At 38.4% G+C, this 16776-nt stretch overlaps 1 protein-coding gene across 1 annotated transcript in view; it reads right to left on the bottom strand.

Moving 5' to 3' along the window:
- pak4 (p21 protein (Cdc42/Rac)-activated kinase 4) overlaps window positions 1–16267 on the bottom strand; it is a 37352-nt gene extending 21085 nt beyond the window's left edge. Inside the window, exons 1-2 of the mRNA XM_051666165.1 lie at window positions 16114–16267; window positions 2711–2932 (exon numbers count right to left, since the gene is read on the bottom strand). Of these exons, the coding sequence (XP_051522125.1) occupies window positions 2711–2911 (201 nt within the window). The 5' untranslated portion in view covers window positions 2912–2932; window positions 16114–16267. The remainder of the gene's footprint in view (window positions 1–2710; window positions 2933–16113) is intronic.
- Between the last annotated feature and the right edge of the window lie 509 nt (window positions 16268–16776).

Here is a 16776-nt window from a genome sequence, read left to right as displayed (position 1 = left end):
AGAGCATCTGATTGTACAAATTTGGATATGTTGTGAGTGCAGGATGAGTTATCAACATTTTTGGTATGCTTTTCCAGAAGAGCAAGACGAAACAAAGAGAAAGTGTTTAGATCTGCTTAAAGATAATTGTCAACTTTTAGGAGTACACTAGCATATAGGCTAGATGACCTAAAAATAAACAGACTAAAATTCACATAACTCCATTTTGATTTCACAGGGTCTTTAAAGCCAGTCTTGTAAACATCACCAAAAAGCACAGAAAAAAATGTTATAAAATAGCTCAAATTATTATCAGTCATTCACCTCTGAGTAGGGGTGGGCGATATGACAAATCTTCTTTCACTATATGAATAATTTTATATACATTTCTGGAAAAATCGGTTAATATATTAAATAACCATATTGCAATGTCTTTTTTTCAATTTGGAATGCCCAATTCCCAATGTGCTTTTAAGTCCTCGTGGTCACGTAGTGATTCGCCTCAGTCCGGGTGGTGGAGGACAAATCCCAGCTACCTCCGCATCTGAGACCGTCAACCCGCGCATCTTATCACGTGGCTTGTTGAGCGTGTTGCCACGGAGACATAGCGCGTGTGGATTTGTCTATTTGCAATGTCTATTTTTGGGTAATGCAGTCAGTGAATTAAATACATTACAAATATCTTATATAATTTTATTTGGAAATTGACAAGCATAGTCGAAGTAAAAAAAAACAAAAAAAAACTTGGTTTTAAATCAGCCTTACCTTAATGCTAAATTTCACATTATGCCACATTTAAGTCTGATATGTTGTTGAACATTATTATTATTTTATTTAAATTTCCTAAAAATCTCAAAGCAATGCAACAAAGAAAATAATACATAAGTAAAAAAAATATCCAATGAAAATAAATACTTAAGGCCCAGATATACTGCATACGAAATCGAAGAACGAACGGGTATGACGTCATTTAGAACTAAATCTGGCCAAAAAGAAGGCGTGTTTGCATTCGTTTAGGTGGTGCGTAGCAGCTCACCTGGACGAACATTTAGAAAATCTTCTAACCGGCTGCTGAACACCTACTTGCTGCCATTGGTCCACATCATCTATAGGTGTGACTTCAAGCTCCACCTACTACTTTGTTTACGTTTTCAGTCAGTATTCAAATTGATCACACAGGCATGCAAGACCATGTCATGTGATTTTTTTGTTTACTTCGTCTACAAAAGGAATCAAATCTACTCAAATACTCAAGTGCCCACTTATGTGCCATCTGCAGCGAAAGCCATTCACACATCTGCCCAAAGTAACATATGCCCCCAACACCATTCTTTTGTCTTTATTCTGAACATTAGCACTATTTTATAATCTTATCTTTGTGGTAGTATCAGTCATCATAAATTACAATAACAGAGTGTAACCGGCACATATTATGGCCATGTACAGCATGTTAGTGCACTAGCGCTATGAATTCAGAATCTAAACAAGACAAATAGAAATTTTCTACTGCATATATATTACTTTAAATCATCATAGAGTGGTTAAAACAGCTTCTTTTACTGACCTCATGTGAATTCTACTCATAGAATGAGGAATAAAGTCATTGATAACATTTTAATGTCACATTAGTTTAGGTTTTACTGTGCATCCTCATGTTTAAATGCTCCTCTAAATGCCTCCCACAGCAGTGTGGCGGGTGTCTTAATATTCGGAAACATACCATTGCTCGGCTGTTTAGAACGTCTTTTTACCCCTGATCGAAAAATGAATAAGAACTTCTCTGGAAGTATATCAGGGCCTTTACTGTATCAAGCGCTTAATGATTCAAGTAATCTCTATAGAGAATAAAAGAATATCTGAAGGAAAACATGGCCAATTTTTTTCCTAATATCTAACATCATTCGAACAGAATTTTAGTAAGAGTGATGATGTCTAGTTTAAAAACACTTTATTTTGTCGCATGAAAGTTTTGTAGCTGTTTTCCTCATCAGTGGGGTTAGAATGTTGGGCTGTATAGTCGTTTGAGATGTTTGACTTCATATTACTCTAAGGAAAAAAATAACAGTAGAATTCAAATGGGAAGTGGTCTGAGCCGCGATTTTGAGTAGCACGAGTGATTCCACTCTGCTTTCCTGTCTCTGGAGCACAAATATCGGGAAGCCTGCTGGACTTGAAGACAGCACATGCGACACTCACGTGAAACAAAGATGTGCGTGTCACATGAGAATCATATTTATCAACCGAACAAAGATGAATGTCTTGAATTTGCTGAATTTCACTGAAATTTTCAATGCTGGAAAAACCCTTCCATGTCTCTTCGATTCTCTCAGGCAGAGTTCGGAATGGCATACTACTAAACTACTCTTACTATTTCTGCCATAGACATATGGCAGAAGTAGTAAGAGAAGTATGGGGAGTATGCCATTCAGAACTCAGCGTCAGTCTGACATGAAGCCCTGCCCACAGATAGATATGCACACGTTGCACATATGGATATTTAGATATTGCGATATACACGCTATAGCAAAATCTCTATCAATTAACACTTAATATCGTCACCACAATATATACTGTCATATCGCCCAGCCCAAATTAGAGTAAATCCAAAACCTGCTCTTGCAACTCACATTCACACACTAACCAGCCCATAGCTCCACGTAAAAACATGTTACATAAAATAAGCTTAAATCAGAATCCAGGTGGACAAACAGACTGTTTTTCTCCTTCTGACCTTGCGTGGCTCTACAGTAGTGATGACTGAGGCATCAATGAAGGGTTTGGGCCTCTTGGCCGTGTCCTCAATGAGGCTCTGCCATTGCCGTGGAAGCCCCACAAACTTCTGCTCTTGCTCATCAAAATCAGTGTGGACACGATGCTCAAAGTTAGAGGGACCAGAGATCTGGATGCGTTGCTTTTTCTTCTTGCTGAACATGGCTGCAGCAGAGCATCAGACCTAAAAGCAGGAAAGATGTCGAGTAATTATCCACAAAATTAACAAACATTTCAAAACATTTTGATTTCAAAACGTGAACAGACATGCGCACATTGCAAACGCTGCCAGAATGCCATATACATGCAGAGAAAACCGGTGTTATGGGCAAAAGCCTAAATAGGTTTTGGATAAACCATTGACCTTTGCCTGATAAAGGAACACTTTTTAAGGCATTTACATGGCCTGACACATTGTTGGGTTAAGCATAATTGGTGCAAGAGCATCTATGTACATGCACTCACTAATGTTCACATGCTTTTTTTGTTTGTTATTAACAGTTTTTATTGATTCCATATATAAATCATTCAAACATAACAAAATATGGAATCAATTATATACATTAAACCCCTCCCCCCGAACATTTTCCCACACCCCCCACCCGACACAAACACACACTACAGTGGTCACCAACAATTAGAATATAAATAAATAAATAAAACAATAAAATAAAAATAAAAAGACATACTTTCAAACAACAAGCTATTCTAGAATAAATCTTATGGACTGATGTAGAGTGTATAGTCCCTCCCAGATGGGTTCAAATGTCTCTAAATATCTGTAAGACCAAGATTTTTTACACATCCTGTGAAGCATCACTGTTGCTCTAGGGGGCTTACACACTTTTGCATCACTATGATCAAGGACTGAGTCCATCAAAAGAATAAAGTCTCCTCCCAATATTATATCATGAGGGGTGTCAGCGGCTTGCAACATCCCTTCAAGATCTACAAAAAAGCCCTGATCATCAACGTTAGGTGCACAAATATTAGCCAAATTAAGACTTTGCCCCTGAATGTCTGCTAAAACAATAATGACTCTTCTTAATTTATCTTTACTGAGACATTTGAATTGTAGATGTTTACTTATCAATGTAATGACTCCCCTGCTCTTACTTGAGCCAGCACTAAAGAAAACATGTCCACCCCATATCTTCCCAAATTTTTCAGCTTCCTGCGAGGAAAGATGCATTTCTTGAAGAAACACTATATTTCTTACGTTTAAGAATAGAAATAACCTTCCTTCTTTTTATGGGGTGCCCCAACCCATTCACATTCCACGTGGAGAGAGACAATCCACTCATATTAACATTTGACATTGACATATTAGAAAAAATAGATTGCATAAAAATAAAATTATAACAACTACATTCCAACATTAGAGCAACAATCAAATCCCAAACTTCCCCCCCAATCCAAACAAACAGTCCATCCCTCTAAACTCAAAGTCCATGTACGCCTACGAGAGTCCCTGCGATAACGTTGCCATCGGATTGCTCAAGTCTGGTGCTTCTATACAAATTTTGAGAGACAGAATTACAAACAGAAAATATTCTATAAAACAAACTCCAGCCAAAAAGCAGAAAAAACACAAAAAACTTGTAGATTGCCCCGAAGGTGTGTTCCTCCACATAAACTCCAGCCTCTAGCAGAACCGGGGCACGCGCACACACGCGCGCACACAAAAAAAGGGGGCCGCTCAGTTCCTCGGGCAGTCAAACAAATGTTCAGTGAGCCGGTCCGTTTGGTCGTTACACGAGTGCAACACGTGCCCTAATTACTCCAATGTCCTGCAAGAAATATTCCACAAAACAAACTCCAGCCAATAGGAGGCATAAGCACCAAGAACGTGCAGATTCATCCACAACTGTCCCGAAGGACTGTTATTCCACAAAACAAACTCCAGCCGCTAGGCAGACCAACACTAAAAGAAACGAAAAAAGCGCCCATTTTCCTCAGACAGTCAAGCGTATGATCAGTGACTCAGGCCCACTAGGCAGCAACATGAAAATCAACAAATGGCTTACTCACTCGATTGTCTTTATGAAGGACATCGCTTGCTGTGGGCATGTAAATATTTTGCGGCCATCCTTAGTATCTATTCTCAGTTTGTCCGGAAACATCAGAGCAAAAGCGACCTTCAGTTGATGTAAGAGTTTCTTGCATTCCTTGAATCGATCACTTTTTCTCGTTGAATTTGCAATGTCTGGGAACAAGAAAATGCTGTGGTTCTTCCAAGAAAGCCTTCCTTTACTCCTCGCCTCGCGTAACATAAGATCTTTATCTGATGATCTCAGAAATTTGGCAAGAACTTATCGGGGCCCGTCTCCCTCAGTGGACCTCCGAGCTCGCTCGATTCAGCTTATGGCCTGTTATGTCGAGCAGACTCGGAAAGAGCACGTCTAGGAATTTCACCATATCTCGGCCTTGTTTCGTCGATTACAATTCTCCAAATCCTCCAGTTTTTCCCCAGACGCGTTCCAAATCCACCTTGGTCGCTAGCGGATTAGCAGCTAATTCCCTCTCCGATGACTCCAGATAATCAATCCGTTTCTTAACGTCCGCAACTCCTGTAACCATCTCAGTGAATTTCACCTCCATGGAAGTGATCGATCGACATATTACAGCAAAATCCTCCAAGTCTGCAACCACCTTCGTCAGCATTGCCAACACATTCATCTATTCACGCCGGATTTCTTTCAATTCACCATCCGAATTGAGTCCGGGGCTTCCGGCCTGTCGCTGAGGGGAATCAGCCCGAGCGCGTAAGTGTCTTTTAATATCTCCAGAGCCCGAGGATTTTTAATTCTCTGTCATATTGTCTTCCCAAAACAATTAAGTAACAGGGTGTATCGAATCTCACCAGTTTAACACAAATATTATTAAAACTAGCAAAGTGCGCAGAGTTCGCAGTTCACACATCCGACCCTCGCATGGCGCCCATCAACAATATGCTGGTTTTAAACCTCAGCTGTCATTATCAAATTCACAAAAATACCCTATTATTCATTGAAAACTTGAGTTCAATTAACACTTAGCCCCATTCATTTACAAAACATGGTAGATACATACAGTCAGCTGTTCAAGTGAAAATGAAAGCTCTCTCACTTCACCTCTCTTTATACAGTACAAAGCTGTCCAGCTTTCCCGTACCTCACCGTCTCGCTGTTGGCCCTGCCCATTCTCTCTCTGTGGGTAACAGAGACACTCCTAGAAGCCAAACACTGGACTCTGATATGTGTAGGCCGAAACCCCCTCCTACACCTGCTTGACTAAAGCCTGGGAAAACTCAGCTGCTTCCTGGGATTACAGTAGCAAGACGCATTTCTCAAAAGTGCGGGAGCATTTTAAGTGTTATCTGATCATTAGTGAAGATGTCAGCTGGGGCATGAGGTCAGCCTCGGGAGTCTTGGAACCAGAGTGAATTTAAAGTACTCGGGCATTTTATGAAGTGCTAATGTGAATTGATTTCCAACACCGACTGAGGGTAATGAAAAAGGCTATGTGTCAGTTACAGGTTTAAAGTGAGCACAGCACTGAGGACAGTCAGCTTATATCATAGTGATCCCAAACAAAAGCTGTAGAACTGGAAAATATTCAAAGCAGTTTCCTGAAACACATATTATACGTTCCCTGGGGGTAAAAGACTGCATGTGCTTTGCTGGGCAGGGATGGGAATGAGTTCCTAAGTAGGGGTTGATCGATAGCGGGTTTTGCAGATACAATAACTAAGGTTGGAAAACAGGCCGATCAACAATTAATCGACTGATAGTTTTTAAAATTAGGGTTAGGTTTAAAACTTTCCACTCAATGTAAAATAGTGCTGAACTTTATAACAAAATTAACATGCCACCATGCTGATTATTTTGTAACAGATTTGACATTGTGCTTTCCTTTGTCTTCCCCTGTCTACTGAAGCAAGCAATCGGCCAAGCAAAAGCAAAAACTCATGCAGCATTTCACATATGGTTGGCATTAACATGAAATTATGATTTACTACTGATGATTAACTTATCTACTTAGCACTGAAACCTCTTCGGAGTGCTCATGTTTATAATCTGACTGTAAAAATCCGGCCACGGCGGATTTAGAGATGCTTTAAGCGATTTTTTTTCATGGAAAGGTATACAAAAAAAAGTCACACTCCCTGAAAGATGTTAATAAAATAAGTGTCCTGGGATATCTCACCAGTCTCTGTGACAGCTCAAGACTCTGTAAAAGGCAAATAAAAATGTGTCCCCTGGGCTGCGGTCTCTAAAGCTTTTTGCCTGTCAATCATTTTGCGCATTCTCATAGTGTTATTGTTGCAGCGAAATATTGAGGCTTAATGACATTTTTATGCCAAGTGTTTCATAACAGTTGTCAGTTGAGGGCGCTAATTTGCTTTTGTTGTGTTTGACAACTGTGGGATGACGGTCTTCTACGTCAGTCTTTACAGTATCTTTGGAGTGTGGGTTTTTGGGAAAAGGGGCTAATTAAACGGCCCAGCTTGTTGAAATTCCAGAATGACAAATATTGGCTTACAGGACCTTTAACCCCCCCCCCAAAAAAAAAAAAATAAAAAATCGTAAATTATCCATGTTAATTTTTTCAGATAGCAAATAGTTACAAATTTTTTACTATCATGGTGATTAGATATTTCAATCGACCCTTCATTCCCAAGTACTAACAGCAATGATTGAGCATGAAAACAAAATAATTGCATTTTTTTCCCCACACCGATCAAAATCCAGACAACTTTTACGCAATAGCACCAAATAAGGCCACAATTAAAATTTCCAGCTCTACTTTGAGCTCTGACAGACAGCAATGTGCATCAACACTGTATAGGTTGATGGTTTAGGGCAACAAAAAGTGCTCAACACTTACAAGAGATTAGAGGGCATTCAAACACAGGAGGCATTCTCCCTTTCAAACAGCTAGACAGAATGGAACAAAGTACTGGTTTTTAAAAGATCAACTATTTTTAACTTGACAACTTAAAAGCACAACACACATGGCATGACATGCTAAAAGTACCAAGATGTGATGCAGTAGCCAAAGATCAGCCCTCACTAAAATGTCCCAAAAGCCCATCCCAAGTGCTGGGGAAACATTACAGTTTAAAACACGTGATATGTGATAATTCACATTTGACATTTTGACAACAATGCAAATAATTCCACACTCAGAGACTGTGATGAGCAAATTATGTCATGAATGCTGTAGCAACTTACTGTGCAGCAGCTGTCAAGATGCACCCTGGAGCAACCTGGCACTGACGGCCTTCCTCAAGGGCACAATGGTGACAGATCAACACTGTGATGTCAGTAACTCGCTCGCTTCTAAATCACTCCTCATCTGGGTGGGACTGATCTGGCAGCTTTTACACTGGCAGTCAATGAAAGGAATTCAACCAAGTATATAGTAAGTCTGTCAAATCAAAATTGAAAATTCACAGAATTTCCACATTCGAACGCTATGATGTGCATTCAAATTTTGGATGTGTGCCAAGCACTGACAATGACTTACAGACCAATATAATTCTTGGGCTAAAACAGACACAGTACAACAAATAAAACAAAAAGCAGGTGTCACGAGATGCATTTTAAAGGCTAAATTTCCTTTGAAATTGACAGCGTCTAAAAAAAAAAAAAAAAAAAAAAAAATGCATCGTTCCTGCACGAGACGCAGAAAAAACAGCAAGACACAATGCAACAGTCAAAGACACCCGTCTAGTGCAGGGGTGTCCAAACTATTAGGTGCCAGATGCAAAAACAAATAGGAGTCATGGCCGCATCGATGCAATAACTTGATTATTTTCTAGTATGTAATATACTAGATTGCCACCATTATATCACCTTTAAATGCTTAATGTGTGAGTTTTAAATCACACTTTGTTCTCTGTGGTATGCTTGAAAAGTAAATGTGTTTATAAATGATATTTCACTCACCAAGAGCAATAGGAATGGAACAATGTCTTCTATACATTCAAATATGTATACAAATATGTATACTGTCTTATAAGAAATAATGTGCTGGTTAAGAGCTTCTCTTACTTTCACTGACCATCGGGTTACGTGCTAAAATCTTTGCTTTGTTTAGTCCGTGGTAGAAAATAAATAAATAAATAGTACTATGGCACTGGTAAAGATTACTGTGCAGTTAACATAGCAGCACCTATTGAAGCATTTCTTTACTTGTTTTACTTTTTTACTTAAGGTTTGTGAATAAGAACATGAACTGGCTAAATCTTTTGGACTATAATTTTTACACACTTTTTTTAACAGCCAGACATGTCCTTTGCAATAAACAATTGCTATAACATGGTGCTGACTGTTTTATACTGATTTGTTGTGCCCTTTTGTGGCCGTAAGAGACCATGCTGATTTAAAATCAGACGTCTTGCAGATTTTCCCCCTACCTGAAATAATGTCTTTAAAATTGAAATATATTTACAATTTTGGATATTTCAGTAAACAATTCAAATTTAGTTTGTTAGCCCTGTTGACAGCCCTAGTATAGAGTAAGACTACAGGCTAGACAAGAAAAGTCAAAAAGAGGCTGTCAACTTGCACCTGTGAGAGGGTGTCTTTAGAACAGGTGAGGGTCATACATGAGTAATATGAGCAGGTGATCTAGCAGAAATCTGTGATACAGCTGGATTCCACCACACACACACGATTACTTAGCCATATAGGCTAAATGGGATAAAATTGCTTAAAAGGGTTTACCGGTGTTACATCATCATAGCAAAGTTATAGTATTGGATATATATTTAAAATGACATGGTAAGCAATTTTATCAAGCTAAAATGTTGTTAACACGTAGAATGTTTACATCTTGTTGCTATACTTTTGAAACAATGTTTATTTTAATGATTACGGACTGGACCAATTCACTGATTTTTACTTCTTTTTATTTTAAATAATTGAGGGATAATATGGATTTTTTTATTTTTTTGTGGTAATAAATATTATACCACAAATGCTGTTGATAAAGCTCAAGTTAAATTGAACCTGTGAAATTTCTTTAAGGACAACTTTATTTTATATGCTTCATTTTGAGGTGGTAAAACAGATTGCTTTTATTACAAGTGATAATCGTCATCATGCAAAACAGTTTGCAGATTACATCTTTCTGCTCTGTCGGCTTTTGTTAACCCACACCACAGATGTCACACCTGTTTTAATAATGCGCTCCTATGATTTTCATGACTTGTTTGGTAGTCCTCACGTTCTGTGCAGTTTTCTTTCTCCATTGGGGTTTTTACTGGGTCAAAAATTATTGAGTAGCACGAGTGATCCGGCTGTGCGCTCTCCTGTCTGTTGAGCACAAATATCAGGAAGCCTGCTGGAGCTGCGCATACTTGCGAGCTCCGGAGATAGCACGCACCACATTCATGTGAAATACAGATGCGCGTGTCAGATGAGAAGCATATTTAGCGCTTTTGAATGTCATTGAATTTCTTGGGCAGTCACAGAAAATTTTTCAATGTTGGAAAAACCCATGTTTCTTCAATTCTCTCAGACTCACGCGAAGCCCTGCCCACTGACAGATAAGCCCACGCCGTGCATATGGAAATGTACATATCACAATATACACAATATGGCAAAATCTCTATTGCTTGACACTTTATATCGTCACTACGATATATATTGTAATATTGTCCAGCCCTATTTGCAATACTCAATACCACAACTGACTAAAACAATTTCACCCCTTAGGATGAATCGCTTGTGTGGTTACATTCCACATTTTTAAGTCACTTTAGATAAGTGTTTGTTAATACAATAAATGTAAATGAATCACCTTTCCGTGGTCACTTCCTTCCTGTGCTATAAGCATCAGTGGCATCAGCAAAAGGTTTGTGCTGACATTTGAAATGTTCACAAAAGTGTTGAACGTGCTGAAAAAAACCCAATCAATCAGGCTTTGTGGCTGACATTAAAAGTGTAAAGTAGTTAAACTTGAACAGTGAAACAACTGTCTGGCATTCCAACCGCATACCTTTATGCACTGGTGAACAGTGAGAAAGACATCCCTGTTGTCAACAGTGCAGAGATGGTCCCTGGCCAGAAGACTGTCTCTGCAGCTTGTGTTTTAATAAGCAGAGATACTGACTTTATTTAGGCCTCCTCAATGTCCCAAACCGTTTGGGAAATAATGTAACAGGCGAGGATTTATACTTTTTTACTTGTAGGATAGAGCTAGCATGGCAGAAACATGTTTGTTTTAACAAGACCAATAGAGCACTGCAAATACAGCTTGACCTTGGAACTAGAAACTCTACCATTAAAAGGTTTCCTAATCAGACCAACCTAGTTTTTACAGTGCCGTTGTTTGTTTATTGAAATGCCAAGACTGAACCAGTTTGTCAGAAAAGACAGAAAAATCATTAAAATATTGTTTATTTGGCAATGACACAGGGACTGCCTTCCTCCATGGTTTTAAGTGGTTGAGGTGGTAAATTTGCCGTGCTCCGCCCCATCCGTTCTCGCCGTGTTGCCTCAAAAGGCCCTTGCCTATAACAAATTCTCCTGTGAAAGCTGTCCCAATGTATGGAGTTTTGCTCTCAGGTCAAGAACATATAGAATTTAGTTTTTGCTGTTTGAAGGTCCCTCCTCCCAATTTTCCCTCACGACGTCTAAGACACCGCGAGGCTTACACCCATACAATAATAAAAATGGGGAGAATCCTGTGGAGGCTTGCGGGACCTCTCGAACCACGAATAACAGGGGTTCAAGTCACTTATCCCAATTCCGAGCATCTTCGTGCATGACGAATCATGTTTTTCAGGGTTTTATTAAACCATTCAACCAAGCCATCCATTTGTGGGTGGTACACAAGTAGTGCCTTCATCAGTGAGTATTCGCCTCGACACTATGCTTTTGCCCCCAGAATTGAATCGTTACGGTCACTACCGGATAATCATGGATATCTCCATGCACACACCTTACCTTCACCTTGTGACTGACACCCAAAGCCTCGTCTTGAACCAGGCATTGATGGATGGAAGTTTGGCTGCAACCCGAATCCACCACGGCCTGGTATGCACCCACCTTAATACTCACAGGTATGTCCCAGCTCAATCAGGGGTGGCCTGCAGTGCCTGGGGGACTTGAACCAATGTCCCCACCTCCAAATTAATTCAAGTCACTTATCCCATAGTTACTAACCGTGGTAGTGAGGAGCCATGCATGGTTTTACCTATGGTGACCATAGTCTTATTACAAATTTCATTATAAAACTATGGCTATTATGGAAGAACTGTGGTACATTCTTAATTATTAAGGCTCAAGCTATCAGTTTTCCTTCTGTGTAAAATCTGTTTTCTTGTAATGCTCTCCGATTGAAGGAAAATACCATTGATTTGTTTGCCATCATAAATCCAAAGCAATGACTGTTTTTTTAATCAGTAGGAGCTTAATGAATGTAAAGGAGAACTTAGTCACACTGACAGAATATTTCAATTTAGCCCCATAAAAATTAAGTTGATCAGACTTCACCGGAAATTATGTAGTAAGTACCAGCGTCAAGAAACACTAAACCAATCGTATTAGCATTCAGATCGCTGTAAATCAGAGGTGAAAGTCATCCAAATATGGGCAGAGAGCATCGTTCACTCTAATTACATATGGCCACCAGGAGATGACGGCAAGTACATCACACAGACTAGTGCCCGACCGATATATCGGTATCGGCGTATATTTTACCGATATGCGCAGATATGAAAACTTTCTTTCAGAACATATAATGCAGAAAACAATGCTTTAGAATTGGTGTCATAGCGTAGTTTGTCCAGCAGAGCGCGCTCTGACTCTGTTTACAGAGCTGAACTGACGGTGGTTCTGCAGACAGGGCAGAGTTAAACGGTGTGGATTTGAGTGATCGCTTCTCCTTAAATTGCTAACTAGTTTATGAAATACATACTGGAAAGTTAATAAAAAATTACCCCATCATTTTATATAACTAATATAACGTTAACCCTGTCCCTGACAACCATGTCACTCATGTTTATCACATCTGTTTGCTGTTAGCCAGCTATAGTTTTTTTGAAAGGTAAACATCAGAACATTTTTTTGTAGCTCAGCAGACAACAGTGCAGTGGTGGATTGTGTCTGGTGAGTGTTGATTTCATGCTTCGCTGTTACCTAGTTGGTGAGACACAATGCTGGAAAGTAAATAAAGTCCATCTTTTACTCTCCGTGACAACGAGCTTATAGCTAACCACGTAGCTACTTTCATTGTCAGCTGAGTGGAAGCTAATGTGTAAACATGTATTCACCAAACTGTTTTGTTCAGGATTCACAGTTTGGTACCCCCTTCAACCGAACAATTCCAGTCGTTGCATTTATAAAATGTAATATTTAAAAGTCTGGTTTTCCAGACATTAAAATAGGATACGTAATAAAAGTAGATTTAATAAATAGTATTTTTGCCCTGTGTAAATAATAATATATAGGAACTGTATCTAAAATAAATGAGGGGTGATAAATACTAATACAACAGGCTGGAAAAATAGACATTTATTAATTTTAATATCCTATATATATATATATATATATATATATTAGTCATTGTTGTCTTTGCATGTGTAATTAGTTCTTGTGTACAATTGTTATGTTTTAGTTGTTTGGAGAGCATTTTGGACACTTTTAGACATTTTGGACAATAAGATAAATTATTTTTGTGATGCTCTACCTTTTGATTGCTTTGTCATATCAACACACAATTTTACTCAGTAACAGGTGACATGATTGGGAACAAAACAAAAGCTTTTCTGAGCTAGCTTATTTACACCCCGAGATAATGTCAAATCTAACAAAAGCTCATTTTTGGCTCAAGTTTTTTTTGTGTGTGATTTTTAGCAGTTTCTTAGGCTGAGTGTCTAAGAATTTATCACAATTTATATCTTTAAAAAAATTGAAAAGTTTTCTTTAAAATGATACCGAACATTTAACCCGGCTTGTTTTTTTGTTTTGTTTTTTCCCCCTGAGTTATAAGCCATTAATTTTGGGTATGCCACTGAAACAGGAAATCTTTAAAAAGACCAGAGCTTAAAGGGTTACATTTTATTATTTTATTTCATATATTGACCATCCAGCTGTCTAGTTACAGTATCAGTTATCAAATTTCTCATTCGTCGACCACTCCACAAATATATATATTTTTTTGCATGAATTCCAAACCAAACAAGCTTAAAGGTGCAATTTAACCAGATAACTGCCGGTCTCAGAGAAGGTTACAGTTTTCACACTAAATAGACATGGATCTTTTTATGTTTCAGCCCATTCTTTAGAGAAAAAAACATTGAGTCTCCTTTTGAAAATTCCAGGTAACGCATCAATAATGCAACAAAAACAACAGCACTTTGATGGTTGGCCAACAACAATTATCTGTTATTCATTTCATTCATTGTGCAACACTATAGGCAGTAACTGTTTGTGGCGAAAGGGCTACATACACAAGGTCTTTATGAGCAACTGACTGCAGGTCCAAGCCTGATAGAGGGTCTTCTCAAGGAACGGATTACACATTTCTCTCACCAAAAACAACAGTACAGTGTTCAGTATAAAGGCTCACAAAACAGGCACGAAACTTCAACAATTACATCAGTTCGCAGCTGATGGGTAAAATTAGGTAATGCACAACTAAACAACAACAAGCTCCAACAATAACTCAGTGGCAACCCACTTAAAAAGGACCATAGAGCACAAGAAGCATCCACTACAAACCAAAATAAAATACTATTACCAAAAGACTAAAGACACAGCAAATTTAACACACAATTTAAGAACAATTTACAGATTTACTTGTTTTCAATCAGCGTAACTCTGAACTCTTATCACTAAAACGCATATTCCTGTGCAACAAAGGCTAAACAGGAAGCATCCAGCTTTTACCCAAAATGCTCGACTACAGTGAGATAAGTATTAGGAACTAATTCTAATGCATGCCTCTCCAAAAGGTTTAGGCTATTGAAAACTATTCAGAAGTATAACTTCTATATATTTTCCCCCAGTCCGATTATTCAAACAAATGCCAGAATAATCAGAACTTGATCTGAAAGACAACGTTTAATGCTGGGCTAAAGCAAGCAGTAGCATGGGAGATTGCACGTTATGAGTGACCCTGTCCAGCACTGAAGCATTTAAGGAATGTTTGGAGTGCCCGGTACAGACTGCACCCCTGTCTGAATCTCCCATCACACCTCCTCAAAGCATATCCTGAGATGGCAAACACTGCTGAAAGGGGTACATGCACAAAGACAGTGAAATTACAGTCAGCAAGGAGTAAGGTAGGGCAAGGGCATGAGAGATGCTAAATGACAACACCCATCTTTTAGTTAACTTGCACACAATGGAAAATACTATATCAATCTTTCTAGTAGTTAATCATCAGAATTACTATATTTTATGTTACACACAAACTTAAACCTGCACTGTGTAGATAAACAAACCAAAAAAGATATATCTGCTAAGTAATCCATCTTTTACAATTATGGTCAAACTTAGTGACCTATTCTGGATATTTTATAAATGGTTCAACAGAATTACTTTAAACAGGAAGCTATTCTTTTATGATTGCAAAATGATGTAAACAGTGAACCACTCTAATTAAAAAGACACATACTTAATTAACCAGTACTGATATTACAGGTGCCACCATTCACTGGCCACTCAACAACCGATACCAGACATAAAATGACTAAAAAAACCTGACATTTCTATGTCAAAGGCACACTGTTCTATGACAGTACTAACGTTACATTTTATATAACATATGTATAAAAAAATAAGTTACTGTAGTGACAGGGACAGCATCCTAACTTCGATGTCCCGTTAAAAATCGCTCGCTATTTGGTGCATCACGATCGTGTATTTTTTACTCATGTCTACTTTATTAACTCAAGCAGTAAGACATGAGCAGTTCGGTCAAACTTTCAATCAGTTTTAGGGGCCTTCTGACACTGCTATACTGTAAGTTTGTACCACTTTTTGTGAACCATTGACTTGTCCCTTACAAATCCCTCTCTTGATTGGAGTCTGAGTGTAAACTAGCTGGTTTGGTGGCAATACTTGAAAACTCACCAATTATAAATCATTCCCTTCTTTCCAAAGCTGAGAAGCATAAATACAAACTCTAATGACAGCACCCTCTCTGTCATGAGACAGAACACTTTCTAGTTTGTATCTTTAGTGACTTTAATTAATTTTTTGATAAGACAACCAGTAGCATAAAGCTACTCAGCTAGCTGTGAAGAATTAGCAAAATGAGCACGACGAACAAACTCACCGAAACTACAGTGTGCCACCAAAACAACCTGCGCTAACACGCAAACGGCACTAGGTTATAATACAAATCGCTTTAAAGAAGTCCTACCTGTAGTGTAAAGTGTGTCCGATGAGAAATAAACTTCATGGGGTCCGTAAAGTTTCTTGTGTGTAAAGTTAGCTTAAGCTGGCTAAGTGCGCGTATCAGTCACAGAAACCCTCACGAGCGCGCTGCTCGAGCTCTCTGCGCCATATTCACACTGAAGCTCATCATCCGGGGAACTGAGGGCTTTGAGCTCTGCCCCCAGCCTGTAGTGCGCGCTGTTACTACTGCAATCATTTCAGTGACATAATTAAAAATGTATATGAACATTGTAGTGGACAAAGTATTTGATGTGTACAGTATGTGGATATATTTTTTATTACTATTAGTTTGTAAGCAGTTAATAAAGTCTTTGGTGCTGATTTTCAGTAATCACATTAAATAATTATGTCATTATTAAACAAGTAAAATTATTTTTAATGACAGTTTTGAAAGCAGGCATAATAAACAAATCATTTAAAATGATTAGTGAAGATTATTACTTGTATTAAAACATCAACAACTACAGAACATATTGTGATACGTCAACTTATGTTATAAATCCTTGTGGTCTTGTGTAGACAGCTTTTTTAAGGTTATCCATCATCTGTACTTCATTATGTTGCAATGTCTCACTAATAAAATCAATTTTGAAATTGAAGGGGGAAATTATCTGCTTTAAGTTATTTT

The sequence above is a fragment of the Myxocyprinus asiaticus genome, chromosome 31, assembly GCF_019703515.2.
Source record: "Myxocyprinus asiaticus isolate MX2 ecotype Aquarium Trade chromosome 31, UBuf_Myxa_2, whole genome shotgun sequence".
NCBI classification, from domain to species: domain Eukaryota; kingdom Metazoa; phylum Chordata; class Actinopteri; order Cypriniformes; family Catostomidae; genus Myxocyprinus; species Myxocyprinus asiaticus.
This window is presented reverse-complemented; position numbering and strand designations above follow the sequence as displayed.